The 24,842-nt window shown below is 40.1% G+C and overlaps 1 protein-coding gene across 10 annotated transcripts in view; it reads right to left on the reverse strand.

Annotated features, from left to right (window-relative positions):
• Positions 1-24,842, reverse strand: part of znf536 (zinc finger protein 536) — a 229,003-nt gene that overhangs the window by 17,784 nt on the left and 186,377 nt on the right. Inside the window, exon 8 of one of the 10 annotated variants that reach the window (XM_051379887.1) lies at positions 2,369-5,037. The exons of the other annotated variants lie outside the window; for them this stretch is intronic. Coding sequence (XP_051235847.1) covers positions 4,883-5,037 — 155 coding nt within the window. The 3' untranslated portion in view covers positions 2,369-4,882. Of the gene's footprint in view, positions 1-2,368; positions 5,038-24,842 lie in introns of those variants that run through there. 10 annotated transcript variants of the gene reach the window in all.

The following is a 24,842-nucleotide window of genomic DNA, read 5'->3' on the forward strand; positions in this document are numbered from 1 at the left end:
ATTTAGTAAAAATAGGGATTCTAAGCAGACTACAATTTTCAAATACATCAGTTTTTCTTTTAAGCACACTGAACAGAGGAAACATGTTTCCTGCTGAAAGTATTTCCAATTTTTCCATTTGCATTTCTTTCCTAAGGTTACACTGTTCTGTTTTCTTATAGAATAAGTATAAGTGATATATAAAATAGGCTACTTCTTATTGACATTACTTTTTTCTTCTTCTTTTTTTTTGTTACATATTTGGTTGAGATAATCCAAAAGTAACAGAAAGTAATGAAGTTCCATTACTTTAATATTGTGATACTTGCATTAGGTTACTGACTCCATTTTGGAACATGTAATTACTAACTGTATCAGATTACATTTTTAAAGTAACCCTCCCAACCCAGATAAACAGGATTATATTATATTGCTGCCTTCAATACTAATTATTGCCTGACAAATATTTTTCATAATTGCATTTCAAAATGAAGTCCTCAGTGACCATTTGAACTTTGTTAAAAGGTTTAAACATGTGAGAATCTTGGCTGTAGTTTGTAATCACTTTGTTTCTTTTATTGTAAATACCATAACAGCGCATGTTTAAAAAGGTGCCTCTGGACTCAGATATTAAATTGATTTTAAAAAGTCAAGGAAATAACAACTGCCACTCTCACTGACCGGTTTATTACAGTATGAAAAAAAGTAAAGAAGGGCTGTATCGTATTGATCTTCGCTACAGCAGTACTGAACACACATCAAAAACATAGCAACACATTGATACTAACCTGTGTTTAAAGTAAGTAGTGGATATGCAATATACTGTATATGTAGTGAAAAATAAAAACAAAAGGGTCACTATTTTTAGTCATTCTAGTACATGAGACAGATAATCTATGAAAAAATCAGGTTTCTCTGTATCTTTCTCAGCTCTGATTGGTTGTTTTCGTTCAGGCCTGGTAGATTCTTGCAAATGTCATTAGGAGCACTAGGAGGAGCCAGAGGAACCTTATTTTTTCACAGACTGTCTGTCTCATGTACTACAGTCAGGATATAGTCAAAGTTTCAGCAAATATGACAAAAAGTTATTCTTACAAAAGTTACTTACTGCAGCTTTAAATTTAGTTCAGCTTCAGGCTGAAGAGCATGTGGCAGCCAATGTTCCGCTGTAAACTGAGTAAGCCGAGCAAACCCCTGACTATGGTAGTTCCCAGGTAAGATACATGCACACTAATTTTCTGCATAATGAATGTGTTTACTTCTACGACTTTTTTGTGCCTATTCAGGCCCCTAACTCAAGGGTATCTCTACATCTCGTAGATGGGAATAAAAGGATCAGAGACAATGTAAAAATGAATGTTGGGGCGCTACACTACTGTGACACACACACTGCTACAAAAAAAATGTTTATCAATTGAATGAATGCAATTAATTTTGCAATTTATGATTGAATCATTTTCATGGTATTTTAGTTTTTGTTATGCATCACTTTTAATTATCAAAATAATTTGAAACAAAAGCCTTTTATACTTTAAGTAGGGCTGCCAGCATTTACTTTGGGACAGTGGTGAAAAAAGTTACAAAGGTACAAGCCCTGTTGTTGATAATATAGCTATACTTTTTTTCCATTGTTATATTGCTAATTTAGTTTAAGATCAACATTTTACTTCCACCAGTAAATATTTCCTTGATCTCTGTATATTTGCAACCTGTGTGCAACAACCTAATGTGCATCTGCTAGTAACAGTCCACTGAGTAGTAGTCCATTTTATCTACAACTGGTTTTTAGTCTTGATAGATGAATTATAGCTGTTGTTAGTTTAAACAATATGTTTTGAAAGAGTGGTATACAAGGGAGGACTGGTCCAAAGTTGCATGGACCAGAACAGACAGAGACGGCAGATGCAGGCACTCAATGTCAAAAAGAAAACCTGGAAACACAGAAACTGGATGGGGAGATGGAGATGAGGGAAGAGACAAATATGCATCATACACCCTGCACACGTTTCTGATCATGTATGTCATATACGTATGTCATATTCTGTCATTGAAATTACTGAATCTTCCCTGCCTGCATTTTGCCATGTCTGACGCTCTGAGCATGCTCACGTGTTTCTCATCATCCATATTGTTCAACTACAGCTACTATAAGAGCACCTTTGGGAGACAAAGTGGTGCAGGCAGTTATTTAGTTGTGTGTATTCGACATCATGATCACAGCCCGTGAAGCTTTGCCATCACATTGACAGAGATAATAGCTTGTGTTGGGCTGATGGACTACTTCTCCAAATAGTCTACCCACTTCTGATCACACAGCGACGCTTGCCGACACGCCCTCCTGAGTCTCGCTCTGTCAGAAATGAAGAAATTAAAAACATGAAACAGGCCGTTGCTCTGTGACAATCCTTTTTTTTTTTAGTTTGAATACATTTTATTTTTACTATAAGTACAGTTCAGTAGTTACAAAACGAAGCATCTGCCATGAGGGTACAGCGAAACATAAAGAGTGTTCAGCTCACAAGACAGGTTTTGTACATAATATGTGGAGTGGAATGCTCATTATAGCTGGTTCAGAGATGGAGAGAGCCCAAGCGAGACTCTCGCCATTAATCTCTCATCTTTGCACCCCTGGAAAACAGATAGGGTCAGAGGTCAAAGCCATCGGTCAGTGCCTCCGGCAGGATACGTCTGATTGGTTTACTCAGACCCCATTTCCAGAATTCCTCCCTTCAGACACCCTGTTATATTTCCCTACAACCATTACTTCTCACTTTTCATGTCTCACTCTTGTTATTTTACTTTTGAATCCCCTCTTTTCCTGGCATATTGAAATTGAAAGAATGGTTAATTGTAATCTACATAAATCAAATTAAAATGGGGGGAAACAAAAATCAGAGGCTGTACTGCGGCAAAATCTCCTCAAGTTGGAATTTGAGCACTGGAAATCACTCAGGCTGAAGCAGTGACAGGCCTACGCTGCAGGTCAAAGGGGGCATTAGCATACAAAAGAAATCTGGGTAACAATTTGTCAAAGCCACATACAGTATAGAGGTTGATCGAACTGAAATAAAGAAGTATTATATTTGAACTGTACATACCGCATTAGAATTTTTCTCTGGGTTCACAAAAAATGACGTAGAAACATTTCACAATGCCAAGGGACACACAGACACACACCTTCAGTTTAGTTAGTTAGCTAGTTTTGTACTGTATAGGTTGGATTTATAATACTATCACAGTGCAAAATACTTCTGAGAACCAAAACAAATGAAAGAAATAAGAAAGGATAAAGTCCCTCTATGCATAATGGATTCTGTATATATGGGGGCAAATATGTTTTCAGCACAGGAGACGATTGTCATCTTTTTCCTCTTTTTTTTGATCAGTAAATGGAGAAGGCATTAATGTACAGTACATATAAAAATCCAAAATAAAATCAACCCTACGTCCTACGGTCTAGCACAGCTACATAGCTTTGTAGAAGCAATAACAGATGACTTGTATCTAAGGCTATACACAATATGTCTTTTTTCCAGTTTTTTGTTCTTTTTTTTTTCTCATCTTAAAGTAAATACATCAAACCATTTTCAGTAGTCAGTAACACTGTGCAACAATGATCAGTGGCAGTATTTCAGAAACATCTGCAACACTAGAAGTCCTTGAGGTTGACATGAGCGATGAAGAGAAACGAGTGGAGGGCGATAAAGAAAGAAACTGTCCCCCCCCCTCTTTTTTGTTTTTGAGATCTGTTTTTTTTTTTTTAATTCTTCTCTGTCAAACTCTAGAAGAATGCCTACCTTTCCGTGGCCGTGTAAACTACTGTCTTTGCTTCTCCTCGTCACAAACGCTTTAAAACTTTAGTTTTCACTGTTTTTTTGACTACTGTATATCTCTCTATGTACATTAAGCGTCTATGGGCGCCGTGTTGAATGATACAGAAGAAGAAAAAAAGACAAAGGGAGCCATATAGCAGGGTGAAGGCCTGTACCGACCTGGTTATGGAGGGGGGATATAGTATTATAAGTACATTTAGGGCAGTTTGATTATTCGGCCTCCTTCACAATCATCATTAGCACCACCATCATCGAGAGTCAACTGTTTTTCTACCAGCGATACCACATTATTTCTGGAAACCAACTTGTGTTGCAGATTGTCATATGGTGCCCTGTCCTTTATCAACCATAATCAGTGTGATGCATGGTCATGGGACATAAATAGTGAGTCTATGACAGCTGATAGGAGAGCCAGAAGTGGCTGTTGTGACAGGTAGTGTGCTTGGTCTCTGTCAACAGTCCGGTAAAGTTGAGTTTCTATTCTACAGTAGAATACATTCCAGGTACAATACAATGGTGGTCCGTGGACGTGGAAATAACTGTCTTCTTCATTTAACAGGAGAGAAAAAGTCTTTTTGAAAGCATTTGATTAAGTACTACACTTCAGTCCTAATTTAAAAAAAGACACACCTTTCTAGCTCAAGGAATGTATCAGAGATTGCGGTGCCAGTTACAGGAAGTGCTAATCAGACAGGTAGTTTCATCAAAAGAAAACCAAAAACAAAATAAACATTGTATAAGAGAAAAGACAACGAAGACAAGGGGCATTCAGACCACAGGAGACAACACAGGAAAGTTGCCGTCACTTTGTTTAGCGTCCGAGGACGCTTGCAAAAGTCATTAGGTCCATCTCGCAAAATCCGTCCCCAAAGGAAAACTGTCCCGAACTTTCCTTCATATAGTTCTCGCCTTCTCTTGACTCTGACGGTAGTATGTGTTTTTTTTTTTCATCTTAAATAAAGTCTTTGTTATAGTGTATTCCTTCATTTATCCTTCATCCTCCTCATCATCATCATCATCATCGCCTTCACCATCATCCTCATCATCCTGCCTTGCTCCGGTGCTGGCCGTTAGTCTTTGTTTACAGCGTGGGCGTCCAGCCCCTCGGGGTCGCCTAGGTTATGGTTGTTAGGGTGGTTAAGGTCGTTGTTAAGATGGTTGGGGTCGTGGGTCAGCGCGGGGTCATGGGTCATGGGCTGGTCCTCCTCTCCTACCCAGAGATGCACTACGGCCAATGAGAGAACAAGAGGCAGATTAGCACCACGGACCCAACACCCACCCTGCAGCACACACACACACACACACACACACACACACACACACACACACACACACACACACACACACAGAAACCTTGGCATCATTGCATCATAGTGGGATAGCCAAATGGCCAAATGGATGGATGGAGGACTGCCAGCTTTTTTTTACTTTAAAGGGTCATTTCACTCAAATTATAGAAGGAAATGTATTTTCTCACTTACCTGCACTTAATCTGAAAGATAGTTTTGATTTAATTTGTCCAGGTTCTGGGTGTCTGAGGTGAATAGAATTTTGTTTGTGGTGCTCACAGCTAAAAAAAATAAATAATTTAAAATGTACACTAGATTATCCAAAGACCTCACTGTCAACAGTTTTCATAGGGACTATTTCTTTGGTATAAAGTGGTCCCAGTCAAAACTACCTTAGCGACAAGTCTTTGGATTATCCAGATTTACAGGGACACTGTTTTGGTTTTTAAAGACAAGTTTCCCACAAACAAAATTAATTAAATGTCCTTTGTATTGCTGTGGTGGCTGAAATATCAAAGATGGATAACTCTAATCCTGGACAAATGAAACCAAAAGTATCAGCATGGCTAGGCACTGCTAGAGATAGGCAAAAAAAATGTATTTCAGTGAGCTGACCCTTTAAAATGTTTGAGCTGTATCAATTTTTACGAAAAAACAGAAAAAACTAGGACTAGCAACAGAAAAACCTTTTTCCTTTTACAGAGTTTTACTGTCATCTGTTGTGTTGTTAATGAATATACTGATGTTAGTATCCAAACATACAGGACAAAATAACAGGAACACCTTCAAATTAAATACATTCATATACAATAATTACCACAATTCCCATGTCCATAAATTCACATCTTGTGTAACCTTCTTATTGCAGAATTATTTTAGTTTGCGTTGCATTCAAGGGTTTTCCTGTTATTCAATCCACCCTGTCTACTATCTACGCCAGGGCTGGAAATGAATCTGGAAATATGATATCTATCACGATACCGAGTTATGATTCAATATATTGCGATACTGTGATATATTGCCTGTTTAAAAAATTATATTTTAGGGAACTGCCACAAATATTTGCATGTAAACTATTAATTCAAAATCCATACTGTGTTTTTGAGAATCGATACAGATATCAGAAAACATAATAATGTCGTGAAGTGTATTGATATTTTCTTACACCCTATCACCTTAAGTATGGTATTATCAACGAAAACGTTGGTCTTCATGTAAGCAAGGTCAGCAGAGCTTTCATTAAATCGCTACATCCACTGTACAAATCTGCCATTTATTTCTTCATCAGTTTATTTTTGTATCTCCTGTACACCGGCACTTACGATCACAAGACTGTGATAGGGTGCTCAGTGAAAACGACCGTTTCTGAAACGATATGAGACGTCACTGTAACACATTATGGTTATGGCAAGTGGAGTAGTTTCATACTTGTTACAAGCAAGTTGGTCGGCTCAGTAAGTGTGACGGGGAAAGTGTGACAGTGGGTGAGAAGTGAAGTGAGCAATTCTAATAAAAAAAGTTTTAAGACTCGGTGAGACAGTAACAAATGCATAACTGTAATTAGGTCCCACAGCAGCGGCCACTAAATAATACAACTTGTCCCCATCCCCCAACCCCCCCTCCTTTTTCTCCACTTTCATTCCCTCAGCAACTTCTTAGAAAATTATTTTGCAATAAAACACCGCCGAACACATTTGCATGTCATGTTCTTTTAAAGTGGCGTTATGAATCTGACAAAACCAAATTAAAACACGGGTTTATTTGAGCTGTGCTTTCGCAAGGACGGAAATGGATATCGAAATGAAAGGAAGTGCCGCCGTAACAGAGGGAAAATAAAGAGCTAATAACATGATAAAACATCTCTTAGATTCAGCACTGAGTAATAATTCTCTTGCTGTCTGTGCATGAAGTGAACAGTCCCTGCATCCCTGCAACCAACATTTACTTTACTGTATGTCTCAAATGCTTTTAATGCTCCAGGTTGCTCGCTTCAGATGGTTCCACTGACACCAGAGAATAATTACAAATAGCTTTATTTCATTCTAATGATGTTGGTAGAAATGTGGATTGAAAAACTGGAACATATAAGATCAAATCTAATTCCTAATGTACACTCATAGTATCCTAGATCACACAAAGCAACATTAACATGACGAGGTGTGAGCGTGCAGCTATGTACATTGAAGGGTTAGTCTCTTTTTGCTTAATTAACTATCAAATTTGCAGTACATCTCAGATTCTAATTCTTTACCAGTGAACGATAGGATTCCATAACCAACTTTCACCACAAGATGGCAAGCTAAGACAGTAAATAAGATATTGAGGCTTATGTATAGATATCTGAGCATTCCTCTGCACACATTTGGACCAATCGTGTCCTCTGGTGGAGATTCAGAATTTCTTTATAAAAAGTCATAACTGAATGAGATGATAATTTACCTAAATACTCTTACTGAAAAAGTGTAAGAAGCCACCATTAAACACCACTCTTTAGTCCATGTCCCAAACATATACTATGACTTTTTTTATTTCTATGTACAAAAGCCACCACAACTAAAATACATCAAAGATAAAAGTTTCCTTGTTTTGAAGCTTCAAAAAGTGTCTCGTCTCTCCCCGAGGGCACTTCCTGCCTTTGACTTCCCTGTAAAGAAACTTCCTGTAACGAGCTCCAGATTAGGCTCCATATTTGATTTTCACTGTTCATTAACTAAGCCACCTGGAATGTTATTATTTAAGCACGGTGCTCCTTCTCCCCAAACAACTGCCGCTGCGAAGGGGGAGAAATTTCCCGGCCAACTTTATAGATTTAGCATAACTTCCGCTCGCAGTTTTTAATTTCCCATTCGGGCAGGCGGCAGATGCACCTCACAGACACAGAAAACCTGCCTGGCATTCATTTATCACAGGGAGGCTGCATGCAAGGCTTATTTATTTGTTTCCTTCAAAGATTCTGCCCTTCTTAGGGGTCGATGCAGACAGTGTGCAACAAGATGGCAGAATGATATTGATAAAAATCTGTCTCAATCTATGTAGTCTCACCATTATTCACTCATATTCAAGCTAAGGAACAGCAGTATGGCAATCTACAGTACAAGCCCATTATCTCTACAACACTCTTCCAACACTGCATGAAAGAGCAAGCGTGCCCTCTTGTGGTGCGTTGCGAGACGGCAGACGGAGACAGTGGTGGTTGTTGGAGAGGAGAGGGCCCGGGAAAAGAAAACATATGGTGTGAGGACACACAGCTCCAGGATCCATCCACTGTTAATACATGTGTCATGCTTAACAGAATGGATAAATGGGAAGGAGGATGGAACAATGGCATAACACTGCACTCTGAGCATGTGTCGGAGACCGCCTTGGGATACGGTGGACTGTGTGTGTGTGCGTGAGTAAGTGTGAGTGTGTGGTCTCAGAGGCATCACCTCACATTAATAGCAGTCTGTGAAAACATCACACAACAGGCACTCACCAAGTGGAAGCTGGCATTTTGCAGCGCAACACCCTGCGATTCTTGAGACGGATACTGTGGCACATTTGTGCAGCATTTGTCGATACTGAAGCTCTAACAAATGACTTAGGATTGTGGTGCTTATGTCTCAGCAGTTTCCCACTTTATTTGTTCTATTTTTGATGCACATTAGGGTTAAACTAATATAGATTTTCGAAGGCTGATAGGTATTTTGAAATGGACCAAACTTACCCTCAGCGGACATTTTATGCTCAGCTGCAATTCAAGCTTTTGGAAACAGCATCATACAGTAAGATGCTGAAAGTTTTGAGGAATCTGTCTTTGAGATTTCTGTCTCCACTCGGATACAATAGAATTTTGTTTGTGGTGCTCACAGCATTGTTAAAACAGTGTTCCTGTTACTCCGGATAATCCACGAAACACACTGTCAACCGTTTATTATCATATCTTTAGTTCCAGAAAATAGTTCTGTGAAAACTCTTCAAAGCGAGTTCTGTGGATTATCCAGAGTAATAAGAATATTGTTTTTGGAAAGACACAGTGGTGCTGAATTCTTCTTTTTGTCAGTGCTGTAATCACCACAACTTCAGTTCTATTCAGCTCTGGAGGCAGAAATTTCAGACACAGATATCTCTGATAACTGCTTGGATAGAGACCACTAGAGAAGTGGTTCCTGACCTGGGGTCAGGACCCCATAAAGGGCCACATGATACATTTGAGGATCAGCAGAAAAAGCATAAAAACTAAAATTCCTCTGTTTGTTGATTTTTCACATTTATATCTGCTTTTTTTCCCCTTGTGAATGTTTGACCTCTTCAAATCTTTAAAATTATGTACGAGAAGTGGGAAGACTATAATTCTTGGAAGGCACTGGTGACAACTGTTAAGCATATGCAACTGGTGACAAGCGGGTCAAGAGTCATGAAGGTCAGGAACCCCTACTGGTGGTAAAATAAAGCTACTGAAGGCAGGCTGAGGCAGGTTGAGGCAGGTTGCTCTGTCCTGAAGCTGCAGAGGAAACTCTCTCCTCCACTGAATAAGGAGCAGCAGATATTTATTAAAAGTTGTGTTAAATGGCAGTCTCATGCAAAAGAGCGAGAGAAAAAAAAATTGCAGTTCATCATCTGTCATCATCTTTATCCATATGGACTTCAACAAGGGTGTAGAGTCGAGCCACTGAAGGTGGCTGTGGCTCCTTTGTTCCCTCTCTCAGGCATCCGAGCCCCACTAGCAGAAAGTGTTGTTCTTGGCACAGCCCCGTCTCATTGTACAGCCCAGTATTTATAAATATGTAAATATGAGCGGCACCAGGCATAACACGGCCCGCTTGTATACACCGAGGAGGAGCGGCGAGGAAGTGAGCACACCCCCCCCATCCCAACCCCCCCCAAAATTGTATTTTTAGATGGTTTTAATGAATACAGGATGTTTATAGTTACCATTCCCTGTGATTCGCACAAAAGACTAGAAAAATCCACATCCACCCTGCCACCCCTCCACTGCACCCTTCCCACACTCTCCTCCCCACCCCTCCTCCCTCCCCCCAATCCCTCAAAGCACTACTAAAGAAGAAGAAGGGGTGAGGGAGAGAGAGAGAGAGAGGGAAAAAAAAAAGCAAATTTGTGGTGAAACGCAGCAGGATTGTTGTGCTCTCAGTCTGCTTTCTGCTCAGATCCCTATTAGACAAACATAGTATGGTGTTAAGGTGCAACAAAGAGTGACAAAAACTCCTGTGCGCAGGTGGGGAGTGGGGGGGAGTGTGGGTGCGAGCGTGCGAGAGAGAGAGAGAGAGAGAGAGAGAAAGAGACAAGGTGTGCAGCAGGAAAGGTTCCTCACGAAGCGACTTCAAGGCGGAATGCAATTTGTGTGTTATTTCGGTTTTTTAAAGTTGCAAAAATAATACAAAAGCCGAGTCAATATGTGCAAGAAGTGGGTAAAAAAGAATACCTGCCTTCTGTTGTCTGTGATAATGTGTTTTTTGTGCGCGTGATGACTCCATGTCAACTTGTTTTCTTTTTATAAACTCGGTTTTTGTTTTCGCTGCAAGCTCTCAGGTCTAGTGCGAGGTGATGCGTATGACAGGACGGAAGGATTGAGCGGAGAGAAAAGGGAGAGCGAGTAAAATGTAAAAGAGAATGCAGATTGCAGCTGGGGAAACACAATGAAGTGAATGTTAGTGGCCTCTTTCTATCGTTCGCTCTCTGACTCCAAAACTATTTCTGAGGCTAAAAGATTGCCGGCTTGATAATACCTCCGCTGAGCAATTTAAGCCCAAACACTCTGATGCTACAATCTGTCTTCTCTGCCTGATAGCGCTTTTCTCCCCTCTCCTCTCCAAATTACTTTCTTTCATATCTAATTATATTTGCTAATGATCTTATAAGAGAATAATGGAATGTGCTTGATCTATTACCTTTTTTTTCAATACATAAATACAATGCGGGGGGAAATGACTATTGGAGACAGGAGGAAATGTTTTTTTTAATGTTTTTGATGAGAGGGAAAATGAAGCTGGGAGCTGCAGGGTCATTAATGGGCGATGAGCGCAGAGGTCATCTCTCACATTCTCTTTGACATTTCTCTCATCTGACGTGCTGAAACAATCACAACCTCATCCACATTCTCCATTCTTGCCCCTTTGCTTCGCTGTTTCTCGGTAATCTTCTAGATATCCACCTCGAGTCTCTTTGATCTTATAATGGAAGCACCGAACTTTGTTAGGTGGCAATTTGGTGTCACTTGTTTATGGCCTGGTTTTGCGTTTAGCCCAAAAACTTTCAAAGTTGAATCTTAAGATGAGGCTTTGATGGACGAAATATCACAGATACCAACAAAAAGTCATACGACTGGAAGATCTTTTCTTATATGGATGGTTTGGAGGCCTATGTTTAAAGGGGCACTCAATAAAGGTCAGTTTACTAGTCATGGGAAATACTGTCTTCTGTGGCTCTTGAGGAGCTTTATCTAGTCTGAAATTAAGCCTGATGATATCATAAGAGAGAGCAGACGAGTCCAAAATGGAGTTAGCCTGCGTTGCACCATCCACTTTCATTTAACTTTCTCTGCCTGTATAAACTGTTCCACAGAACAGGAATGGAGAGGCAGTTATGAAACAAGAGTACAAACACGTCTTTTGAATAAACTATGTGAACTTATGGTCCAATTAGTAACCAAGGCAAAAGGAGGAAGGGTGGGAATGCTAGCTACTATAGCTGGGGGACCCCCTTTGTCCCACACAACAGGCTAAAAGTGAGGGTATATCAGCTTCCGCTGCATTGATTTAGTTCTGTTTGGAGTATCTATAAAAATGACTATATGGTCAAATTTGTATCCCCTCAGTCATTTCTGTCTTGTTCATATGGTCTCGTCTGTTGTGGTGTGGAGGATGCCTCATGCGAGTCTCCCAAAGCTAATGTCTTGGGTTTTGAGGGGACCAGCCAGGCCAGCCTTCTGCAGTAACACTTCCAGGGCCAGGCTGTAGATTGAATTTTCACAATATCTAGCAGTGTTCAATGTGGCAGTGGAGTTCACTTTCTAAGATTTTTCACAAAATCATACAAGATAAATAGTAGGTCTAATGATTGTTCCCTGTTCAAATGGTCTTCAACTTATACTTGCAAAATCCACTGGCCTTTTAACTGAATTGCTCTTCTCTCTCTCCGTTGCCAAACCCCTGTCCCGTCCTGTCCCTCCCTCGCTCCCTTCCTCTTAAGCCTCTCCATCCTCCATTCTTCCCTTCCTTTCTCTCTCCCCCCTCTGTTATTTTTTTTTCTCTCCACAGGCCCTAGGACAAGCCAAGCCATGACAGGCACTCTAAACCCCCAGCATTAATGGAAGGAAATGGCATTCGATCCCTGTTTGATCTCCTAATCATTTCTGCTGAAATGATAATTAGTGCCCTTCCAATCCTCCCACAGAGGAGGAGAAAGGGGTGGGTTGAGGGGGGAGTGGGTAAATACATAAATAGAAAAAAAAAATCCTCTTGCTTTTTAGACCCCGTATGACATCGTTGTCACCAAGCCGGGCATGTTCATAACCAACAAGTGCTTTCCTCCTTCGCAAATTTCCCATCCTTTACACACAGAGAGGGGGGGGATATACACACTAACACACATTCAGACACACAGAGACACAGTGCCTGGCGACTGCTGTCTGTGATTCTTTTCAGCTGACATAATCCTGATTGATTCGTTCAGCAGATAAAAACTGGGTCCACTTCTGCCCTTTTACTGGGGGGGCTGGAACATAATACAGCCTTTTATTCAGCAACAATGTAACATAATGGCGTTGGAATGTGCAGGGGAAAAAAGGCCACATCTTAAATGCTTGTGACACACTGTGCTTTGAAAAAGCCTGTAGTCTAATGTAAAAGAGAGAGAGAGAGAGAGAGAGAGAGAGAGAGAAAGAGAGAGAAAGAGAGGGAAAGGGCAAAAAAAGGGGGGAAGAAAGAAATCATGAAAGTGCCAGATTACCCATGTGCCCTGGTTCTATCATGGTCAAATGAAGGCTGTTATATTGGAGAACTTATTTTCTTTGTTTCTTTTTTTTTTGCCATGTCCATTCACAACTTGGTGTGAGTCTGTCATTCCCTTACTTCATGTTGCCTTCATGTTCTCACAAGGACATGAAGGATTTGAGCTCTCGAGTTTCCTAACCATCACTCCTATCCATCCTTTTCTGAAAAGGAAGCTTTTGCTTGGGGGGGGGGATAGGTGAGGTCATCTCATCTCCACAGATTGCAGCCACTATTCGCTTTTTTTTCTTTTGGAAAGCTTTATGCTTACATGAACTAACATCCTTTCCCCATTCTTTGAGATACGGACAGGGGCTAAAGGCCACGCCAGTGGATGTTTGTATTAGTGTACTGTAACAAATTGGGTTTGTCTTTTCCATCAGGGCTCGCAGGCTTTGAAAAAAACCCTGTCTGAGCAGCATATATGGCTTCAGCTACCTTTTAAATCTCACTTCAGTTTCTTTAATGTATTTATTCGTTCTTAAATGTGTTTCAATCTACAGAGCAGTACTTCACTGTGGCTTAGCTATAATATCCACTTCCTTTTTAGACGACCAGTGTGTAGGATTTAGTGAATATCTGTGGTATTGTTGCAGATTGCAACTCCCTCACTTCACCCTCCCCTTCAAAGCGCAAAGGAAAAAACCACAGAGGCTGTGAAATATGCAAAAGGCCCTATCTAGAGAATATTTGGTTTGTCCATTCTGGGCTACTGTAGAAACATGGCAGTTCAACATGGTGGACTCCGTAGAAGAGGACCTGCTCATTCTGTAGATAAAAACAGCTCATTCTAAGGAAACAAAAACACAATTCTTATATTCATGTGATTATACACTAATGAAAACATATCTATGATTATAATATTCCATTTCTACCAATAAATCCTCCTAAATGTTACACACTGGACACACTTTAATAGCTCTGTTTAAAAAACTGCTTGGAACTACAAATTCTTTACTACTAAACAGACAAAAAGAAATAGTTATGAACCCATTTAAACCCATGAGAAGCACAGTGTTGAACAACAAACTTTTTTTAGTCAGTGAAAAGTTGATATTTTAGAGAGGCTTTTACCCAACTATAAATATGTATAACTGTCGAATGATACGCTGTTTAATTAAGTGGTGCCCTGACATGACCTTCAGAGCTGAAATTCAATTTCCATCATGAGGTCCTTGGCAATGACCAATCTTAACACAAACTGTTTCCTTTATTGGGCCTTGCAAACTTCCTGGCCCTTGCTTTAGCTTTAAAGCGCACCACCAATAAACTACCAAACACAAGAGAGCAGATGGCCTTCCTACGAGTCAATTGTATTAATTGTAGGTGCTAATCTGCAAACCACGGCCCTCCCAGAAGCGTACGGTGTTATCCGCACCCGCACGGTGGTGGTGACATATCTGGTTACTAATTCGGTGTGGCATGAGGCCAGATGGGAGATGGGAAGTAAGAAGGAGTCTTACCCATCCATTTGACTACAAAAGAAGAAGAAGAAGAAGAAGAGGAAGAAGAAGAGGACATACAAAAGAAGTGGGATGACACAGTATGGAGGATGTATGTGCTGTAGATCACAGGAGGAGGAGAGAATGAACCAGAGACACAGCAGCAAATAGGGCAATATTATATAGGGCAATATGCATATATAGGGCAACAGTAAGTGTGTTGCCTTTGCTAAAGTCTATAATACTCACTCATAAAGACAGACAGGAAAATAGAGAATATGAGTCAAGTGATACATCTCAACCTCAAATAATGAAGCCAATATATCAGGCCTTTCATTAAATATGGATACTGGTGAGTCAGTGTCCTCCACCTCCGGAGGCTCTTCTTTAAATCTCAACAATCACTGGCTTCACTACAAAGGTGCCATTTCAAATATTTACATTAGCTAAACTCTAGTAAAACGGCCAAAGTCAAAAAAGTAAAGAAAAAGACAGAGACCAGGACAGAATCACAGAGGAATAAAGGATTCAGATACTGAGATGAAAAGAAGTCGGGTCTCTACAGAAGGAGATTAACAAGACTGACAGACAGGAGAGTAATAGCAACCCAGCCCCAGCTATCATAGTTATCATTTATAATCACAGAGAACCTGTCGCTGGTTCCCTGCGTTCCCATGGCATTGGAGGGAGGGGGGAGTTCTCCCTAGCTGCCAAATGTTACAGATAAATAAATGCCAGCAGTTTTGAATGTGAGGATGGAGAAAGCTCCAGGGACCGGATGGTTGGTTGGAGTCTGCAGAAAGGAACTGTAACACGGGCATCAATTTAGTACATCAAGGTACGGCCACTCGCCATATGTTAAAGTTCTTCTAAAGGCAACGCTGTCAACCTGGTGGGAGCTGAAACAGTTCTCGATAACCTCTTACATGCGAGTGCAGAATTTCTTGGAGCGATGTTAACTTCATCATTCATCATCATTCTATTTGATCATTTAAAACAGGCTTTTTCAACTGCTGCGTGGCGACTCAAGAGTCTGAATGGGTCCCGGAGTGGGTTGTAAAAAAAAAAAATTCTGTTTCAAATGCTTAGCTATCTAATATCTGACTTTTATTTTGACAGAAATGCTTCCACAAATGTCTGTTCAGTGAAAACAGCCGATTTTGTAGGCATTACTTATGTGTAAGCACAGTTTTGCAGTTATGATGTTTACTTTATTCATATTCATAAGAATCAGCAGCACGCTGTTATGATGTTCAGTTTGTTATGGGAGTAATGGGCTCTGATTGCAGGGATGAAAATCTGTGTATTTTATGTTAAAAAACAGTCATGATGACTGAATGAATATATGTTTACTAGTGTGAATTCTATAAAAGTGGGTCGCGACTTAATGACCATGGGAAAATGTGGGACCCAAGGTGAGACCAGTTGAGAACGATTGATTAAAAAGAACACTTGATCAATAAATAAATAATCTGAAATGTATATCTAAATAAGAACACATGTCCTTTAAGTTCAGAGGGGGGTACTGATTCTAGATCAGTGCGTGTGTGTGTGTGTGTGGACACTGTCTCCTTACAGCCACTAAGGGCTCGGAGGGCAAACTGTCAGGAAATGGATGAATGAATGAATGACTGACTGAATGAATACCAAGACTGGATTACAAAACAGGCGACTGCCCCAGGGCCCTAAGATCCCATGGGCCCTGAAAGTCCCAGGTTTACTGCATATCAACCAGTTGTAGAAAATGTGATTAACTGCACATTTGTTAAGGACTTTATTACATAAAGTGAAGAGGGGTCCTGTGTCAAAATCTAATTTGGGGAATTTATACTAGTTTATTTTGTGCTCACATTGGGCTTATCACATTGCCTGAAACTAAGGCTATGTTCACACTGCAAACCGTAGCGCTCAATTCAGATTTTTTTCTGATAGGAGTTTTTTTAATTTTGTTTGGCTGTTTACTTTTTAAATGAAGTCCTTATCAGATTCTGGAGTGAAGAGGCCACAGTCCTAAAGTGACCCACATGACGAATCTCAGTCTATAGTGACGTAAAAGTCACGTGAATTCTGATCAGACCTGTATCTGATTTGGATGATCTGATTTCCAATCTGATTCATGTTCCATGTGATCTGTGCTGTTTACACTGTCATGAAAAAGTCAGATCTGAGTCAAATATGAAAACATATCTGATTTGGCCTGCAGTCTGAACACAGCGCAACTGACACATAAAAAACCTGGGCACAGGTGTTATTCAAGGTCTCTTTCTGCACTGTGGTTGAATTGGTGGGAGCTGCAGGATGCAGGGATGGTGGTCAGTGCAGTCCCAACAACCATTTTTTGCCCTATAGGTCCCGAGAACATGTTAATCCATCGGTTTCTATCTAACTTTTGCTATCTTGACCCCCTTTGGAAGCCAAAGAAAAAAGAAAAAAAATACCAGCTAAACTGATAGTTAAACTATCTCACAGATACAAGTGAGGAATCTTGCAAACCTGAATCTGCCATGCATGCAGCAGAGTGGTTGGTTATTGTCCTTTCATGACTCTTGATGTGAGTTACTTTCAGTATCCGTGTGATGCTTTCACATCTACAGATAAATATATCAATACTGTACATAATATAATATATAATATATATAATATAATTTTTTATATACATTTCTACATCAATTCTAAATGTGTTAAATTAAAGATGCATTTTAAAAAAGTAGTTCTATATTATACAATACATTTGAAGTAAATCAATGGGTAATGAGAAATGCTCCCTGCAGTTTGATGACCTACAATATGGCTATTTATATCATCCATCACCTTATAATATCTTGTTAGCAATCAGTCTTTTGCTCCATGTTTTAGTTCCAAGTCAGGTTTTTTCTCATTTCTTTTTTCTCTTTTCAACGGATACATGAAGATGCAGGCACTTTACAATAATTTAGCATTGCTAATAACCCGTATATTTGTTTTTCTCATTTCTCTCTTTTTTTCCCCTCCTACAGACTCCCCACACACACACTTTCACATCAGCTTTTCCATGATGTAAAGAGAGAAAAAAGGCAGAGAGAGCGAGAAATGAAAAATGTGGAGCACCTGGCTTCTTTTTAACGTGGTTTCACAGGCTCTCAGTGGTCTCTGATGATTCAACAGTTGCTGCTACAAACATCTGCTGCCTGCTCTTAGCAGATCTCAATTAAGACTCACACAGCCGGGCACGCCATACCTTATTTATGCTTAAAGCTTTTATTTTTTTTCTTCGCTTTTTTTCCCTCCGATGTGCCAAACAAGGGAAAGAGGCCAAAAGGTCTGACAAACCCCACTCAAAGGGGACATTACAAGGTGGAAAACAGAGATGTTAAGAAGAGGTTGGAGGTGTTGGCAAGAGATTTCAAAAAAAGAGGCTTTCTTGCCAACACTGGCAGCACTTTTAAGAAAATAAGAGCAAGCAAAAAAAAAAAAAAAAAAGAAGCGGGGACAACAAACTTCAACAAGCAGCAGCCTAAAGCCCTCCCTCGTTTGTCTCTTTCCCCTGTATTTTTCCTTTTTTTTTGAAAAGGCATCCAAAAGAAAGAGACAAAGAAGAAGAAGGAGTGAGTGTTGATATGATTATGTAAATGTAAACAGGATTTCCTGCCGACTGGAAGCCGTTTTTCTCTCTGACCCGTTCTCCTTGCAAATCTTCCATTTAAGACGAATTCCCCCGGGGAGGCTGCTCCGCCGTTACTTAACGGGATAATTATGATATACTAAACCTTTCCAAGATCAGCCCCCCCTCCCCACTCCCTCTTTGCACCCCTCCTCTTCCATCACGTCTTTGCCTTCCACCCGAATCGCTCACTCTCTCTCTCTCTCTCTCTCTCTCTCTCTCTCTCTCTCTCTCTCTCTCCATTTCTCTTTTTCTGTGTCTCTCACTCTGTGCCATTTCCTCTCAGGGCCTCTCCGCTGCCTTCCTGGGCAGTAACACTGATTTGATCTGAGCCGTCCGAATAACCACAAATTTCGGTTCCTATCACTTAGTCTGATACGGGATTTTTATGGTCAACACTGACACCCCTATTTATGGTTTGAAGCTGTCGATTGACTGCATTTAGGTCATCAGTCAAATGTATTTGAGACTAAAAATAATGAAATCCTTTTAGGCTCTAAAAGTGGTATTATATGCTATTTACCCAATGGCAAAAATGTATGTATTATGTATTATTACCTTAAAGTGAAAAAAGATGTGCAGGAAAATTGATGTCTTTTTCTAGCTTGTTTTTTGGAAGATAATTTAGTTTAATCATATTAAAACTGTGATTTACAAAAATGTCAGTTTAACTTTTTATTTAAGCAAAGAAACAGATCTGCCTGTCTCTTTTTAAAGGTCCTATCAAATACTTATTAACTGCACTTTGTAGTGATTATATTCCACCAGAAACAGTGAAATATACTCTGGAAACATCTGCTTTCTTTGCCTCCCACTGCAAACCTTATTACACTTAAATTTATTTAATCACGCAAGGCCTCACTAAGATTAAAAACCCTCTCTTAAAGGAAGTCATGGCACTGGAGACATCTCTTCCTGTCAGCAAATTGTTTTTGTATTCTGAATTCTGAAAATAAACTTTAGTTTAAATCCTAGTGAAGATCTCCAAGTGTCCAAAGATGCCAGAAACGTCAGGCTGAATTTTAGTGAAATGCGTATAAAACAATGCAGCCGACATCTAAAAAATTTCAACTGGAGAAAACTACTGCCATTGCCACTTAAGGGGGGTAAACGGGGACATGTTTTGTGGGAGATTTGTCGTCCCGTCTGGACTTTAATGTTAATGTTTAAAACCTGTCCCATTCAGCTGTGAAAGTCTTCTTCCTCCACCTCACTTGGACCTTTACACCATGACCTCACAATGGAAGAATTGAGCAGCAATCACATTATATTCCACATATCCCTCTGCTATCCCTCTGTGTGGTGTGTCTGCATGTGTGTAGCTGAGTGCTATCCATAATATACTGTGCTTAGCCTTTGATCTCTCGCAGCCAAAGAGTCTTTCTGCAACAAAGAAATACACACTTTTGATATCACGACTCGGAAATGTAAAAGCGCGGGCAGAAATCACGCTGCTCCAAACATTTCATAACGCAGACGTACAACTTAATTGCAATTCTGCGTGGTTGTTTGGTTCCTTATTTACTCCTACAACTTTGTTACAGAGCCACACGTCAAACTATTTACGCGCTGGTGTAAGCACTTACGGCTACGACTCTTTTTCGCTTGACAACGGCCATAAACAGAGGAGCGAGAGATCAAAACTGTTCATCAGAGAGCGTGACAGATGACAGATATGGCAAGCGATTTTCCATGATCTTCTGCGCACATGGGGGTGGGCTTCAAGGGACGGAGAGGAAAAAAAGAGGATGAAAATGAAAAAAGAAGAAAAATCAAAGACATGAGGTAGTGCAGCAGCACAAGAAATGGCAAAAACAGAAACTTCCCACTTTGAATAATGCTCCCGATCAATTATTTATTGCCAAACAGTGTGTGTGGTGGGACGATGCTGCCTGTAATAAGTGAAGGCGGGACGTTATTTTCCACATTGTGGACCAGACGTTGGTCACAATCATTAGTTTGTGTGTTCGGCTAATTGGGTGCTCATAAATTACACAGATGTAACCAAAGCCTGGCTTCCTGGGTCTCTGCTCTGACCTTGAGTGGGCGCAGACATGACAGATGACATTAAAACGCTGTGAGCATAGAGGCCAGTGATGTATTTAACCCCTTTATGGACTTTAAGGGACCCACTTTTTTATCATTGACTAACCTGCTGACCCCTAACTAAATTACATATTTTATGGATATTTCATATTATATTCAATACAGAGCAGTACAGAACAACTGATAAACTGCAGGAAGTTTGTGTAAAGTGAGCGATTTGCAATCTCATTATTTCCTGTGAATACTGAAAAGAGATAAGTTTTTCTGATATTTTTGAGAACTGCTTTATATTTTTACTTATTTATTTAAAAATCATACAGACTTAATGGGCTTCTTTTTAGATAAATTCAGTGTTTTCCTTCTCCCTGACGCTATTAGCTCCTTGGTTGTTATAGCTGCACACTGTTCTGGTGATGACATATAGGCCTACTGTGTATCTGTTCAAAGTTTTCGTCCACCCCTTAAAATCAAGAAGGCCTCATGAATCCCTGTGAAGCTTTGGTGACCCCTGGTGAGAGTCCCGACCCCCAGGTTGGGAACAACTGGATTAAGCCATCTCTAGGGCTCGACCAAAGCATGATAGGCCCAAAATATTTGTAATGGAGGTACTTGTAATTTGGGGGGGATTTTGTTGAAGTTTAAAGAGTTTAGTTCAGTGTTGTTTTTAACAAGAACTGCCATAAAAGAAAGTTTACTGATTATAAATTGCTGTCTCTATGATTAATCTAACATTATTCCATTTTATATTTCATGAAATGATAAAATCAGTATGAGTTTCACTGACGTTTTTAATATGTAATAAATGGAAACACACTGATAATTAGGTAAATCTAGGGCAATACTTATGATATTGGTAATAATTTGGCAAGAAAATCACATTTAAAAACAATAACAACTGTGGACAAACTCCCCTCTGATCTGGAGGGGGTGCAAGAGAGATGAGCAAGGCTTTTTGTGACCTTTAATCTATTATTATTATTAATCTTTAAATAAATCTGTTATTTTAATGTTATATATCGAATATATTACTCTCAGGTTTATGTGTTGCTCCTGTGTCTAAGAAATGAAAAAAAGCTGAATCTCTATGTACTTTAAATTAATTTAAACACTGTGGTCAGTTGAAAAAAAAAGAATGATTTTGTTGTTGTTGTTGTTAGTGCCCAAAGGAACTAAAAAATCCAAAGAAAGAAAAAAAAACTTCCCATACTATTTCCTCCTGGATGGGACCCATATAGGGTTCAAACAGTGTATTCTTTAAAAAGAGCGATATCACTTTTGAACTTGTATGAACACTCCAATAACAAAGCATTTTATAGAGATACATGCGTTGCAATCCACTCCAAAAAAAAAATTTATAGACATTCTCTCTCTGTGCCTCCCTGCCTCTCTGCTCCCTCTCCCTCCTTCATCCATTGTTTTGCTGCTGAAATCCATAACATTTCTTTTGTTCCCCTACTTTCTGTAAGCCTACTCTCTTATTTTCCCAAGGCCGAGAAACTTCAGGCATGAGAACCCCTGATATAAAACCAGGGAAATTTACCTGGGATTAGCAGCCATTGACAAATAACCTTGGTGATAGATGCACAGTAGATTTGGTTCAAAGCTCTCCCGGCAGCCTCAAAAGAGATTAGTTAACTTCTTATCAGGTCAGCCGCGTCGCCTGGGAAATGTGTTTAAAGTCACATTGATTTATTGAAAGATTCCCCAATAAGAAGATATCTCTCGACTTAAGGAGTGTGTGTGTTCCTATGTGTGTCATGTGAACGCGCGCCTCAAATAAATTACACTGCCTGTTCAAGCTTTAAGGAAAGGAAGGGGGGGAAAAAAAATCCACACAAAGACATTTTCAACAAACGAGCGGTGCGCTTCAAACTAAAAAAGCACTTCTAGATAACTAGTGTTGAATACTGCCACTGGAGACAGACGCTCCCATTCTCCCTCTACCTGTCTCGCCCACTCTCTCTCTCCATTTACCCCATGCTGATAGTGCTGCTGAAAACAGTGATTGTACAGTGGTGAGACACAGAGCGACGCTGACAGGGAGGTATAATAAGGCCTCTTTGTTCCCCAGAGAGCGAGAGAGGTAGAGAGACATGCAGATAGAAATGTGTATGTGTGTGTGTGTGTGTGTGTGTGTGGTGTGTGTGTGTGTGTGTGTAAGGGGGGGGGGGCAGCTTTCATTTACACCATTACCTTCTTAAGCGTCATTATCAGGCCAAGGAGAAGACGACTGTGGGAAAGCGGGTGGGGCGGCCAGCGAGTGAAATGACAGATCTGACATGTCGCTCACGAGGTCCATCTGAGGGGTGACATTCTCAATTCTTCTCTTTCTCTCTCTCTCTCTCTCTCTCTCTCTCTCTCTCTCTCTCTCTCTCTCTCTCTCTCTCTACTTCACACACACACACACACACACACACACACACACACGCTGCCTTTCATGTCTTGTAAACCTCTGGTTCACTCATTCATCTTGCATTACTTCTCAGCTTTTTTTAGGTTTCTGGTTTTACTGTTTCATCAGGGGTGAGTTTTAAAAAAAGACAAAATACTGGTTATGTCTCTTTTAAAAGTGTACAAAAGTATGTGGACACACAGACGTTACACCCATACGGACACCTCATTCCCAAACCACGAGCTTTAATAGTAATCAATGCTGTTATTTATTTTTCTAACAACTTTTTACTTAAATATCTGTATTTTCCGCTTACTACATTTACAAAACTTGTAACAAAACATTACTTTAGTTTTAATGCATCTGAGGGAATTTATGCATTATTTTTTATATCACAGCATTCCTTTTCAACATCAAGACCCAGTGAATTCCATGCATGACAGACCTAACAAGACAAAAATGAAATAAAAAATGCAATAAGTACTAAGAGAAACAGTACTTCTTTCTTTTATGCTTTGAGTACATTTCAGAGCCTGTACTTTTTCATTTCTACTTAAGTAAAGAAGTTGAATCTGGACTTCCACTTGCCACCTCTGCTCCCCAGACACTTTTCCGACATCTGACAATTTCTGTGACTTTCTGACAATCTGACAAATTATGACCATTTCACGCAGCAACGGGCCAGCTGTGTGGAGGTGTAGAAGTAAGAACGGTTTGAACTTCTCTCAAGTGTTCTTCTTTCATTCGTTCCACATCTATTTCCTTATAACAATATAACTCTGAATGCCCTCCAGGGGAGCTGCTGTTATCCCCATATTTAAACAATTATTCAGGCCTTTTCACCCCACTTTCAACTGTGACTATAAACACTTTTGCCTTCCAGCGTGGTCAGACAACACACAGTACAAATAGCGTACCTTTTTATTTCATCCCACATGTGCTGTATGGGTTTGATATCCAGTTCCTCCACACTAAACTCAGTATACCATTTCTTTACTGACCTCGTTTTGTGCACAGAGGCATTACCATGTTGAAACATGAACGGGACAAACTGTTGCCACAAAGTTGGACGCCCTAAAATATCACACTATGTTGTAGCATTAATATTTGAACCACAAAAGACAGACAGGGGTGTCCACATTCTTCTGGTAATGTAGCGTACTTCCCACTCTCTGTCTGTCTCCTGTACATCTTTTCATTCCTTCCTGCATGCAATCTTTTGATGATTTTATCCTACTTGTGTCTTTCTCTTCATCACTGTGTCTTTTTTCTCTCTCTCTCTCTGTTTCTGCCTCTCTCTCAAAAACCTCCCACCCCTCCATCTCTCCCGTCTCCTTCCCCCTCCCTGCCTTCATCCACATACCTCCATCCCTCCTTTCTCTGTCTCTCTGTCAGTTTCCATGCTTCCTCCATGCCTTCGTCTATCTCTCCCGCTGTTTGCTTTTAACTCTTGAGGTCATCCGGGACCCCTGGGCAGCTATCCCAGAATGCTGAGCCGGCTAACGTCCTGCGGAGTTGCCTTCTGGACAGAGCGGACAACCGAGCCAGGACTCGATCGGTGCTCGGACTCAACCATGTATTCAGCCACTGCTACACCCAGAAAAAAGAGGGATCTTCAAAGGTTCTTTGGTTAGGGTGGTGGTTCTATATCGAATTGTAATAACTACAGCAAACCTCTGATTGTTAAATGTACTACATGTAGCACTGTAACATCAATAAATCATTACCACCTTCATTTGTAGACATTAGTGTAATTACCACAAACAACCGACCAAGAAGACTGGCAGCTTTTACTGGCATTTATAATGTGTTTTACATTGTGTGCCAGACTGCTTTATGGCACAAAAAGAGATTTCTTTAGAACACAAAACAGCTATAAAAGGGCCGCTCCTCCAGTCCGAACTGAGGTAAAGCTTTCAGAGTTTCTGGCAGGCAGATAGTGTAAGAAGCAAAAAATAAAACGCATAAAAATAAGACAAAGCAGAAGGGGAGGAAGTATCGTATTTGTGTCAAGAAACATCAGGGTCCACCTTTGGACTTCCACTTTTGAGATACTTGTTAGAGATACATGTTGTACTTTATACTTCACTTTTAAGAGGGAAATGTTGTACTTTTTTAAAGTTGTAGTTATTTTCAGATCACTTATAAAACTACTTTATACACTCATCAGTATATTTTAAGTACCTTTGCCGACAGCTATAACATTCAATGCTGACCAGTGGTTACTGCATGC

The sequence above is a fragment of the Dicentrarchus labrax genome, unplaced genomic scaffold (assembly GCF_905237075.1).
Source record: "Dicentrarchus labrax unplaced genomic scaffold, dlabrax2021, whole genome shotgun sequence".
Taxonomy (NCBI): domain Eukaryota; kingdom Metazoa; phylum Chordata; class Actinopteri; family Moronidae; genus Dicentrarchus; species Dicentrarchus labrax.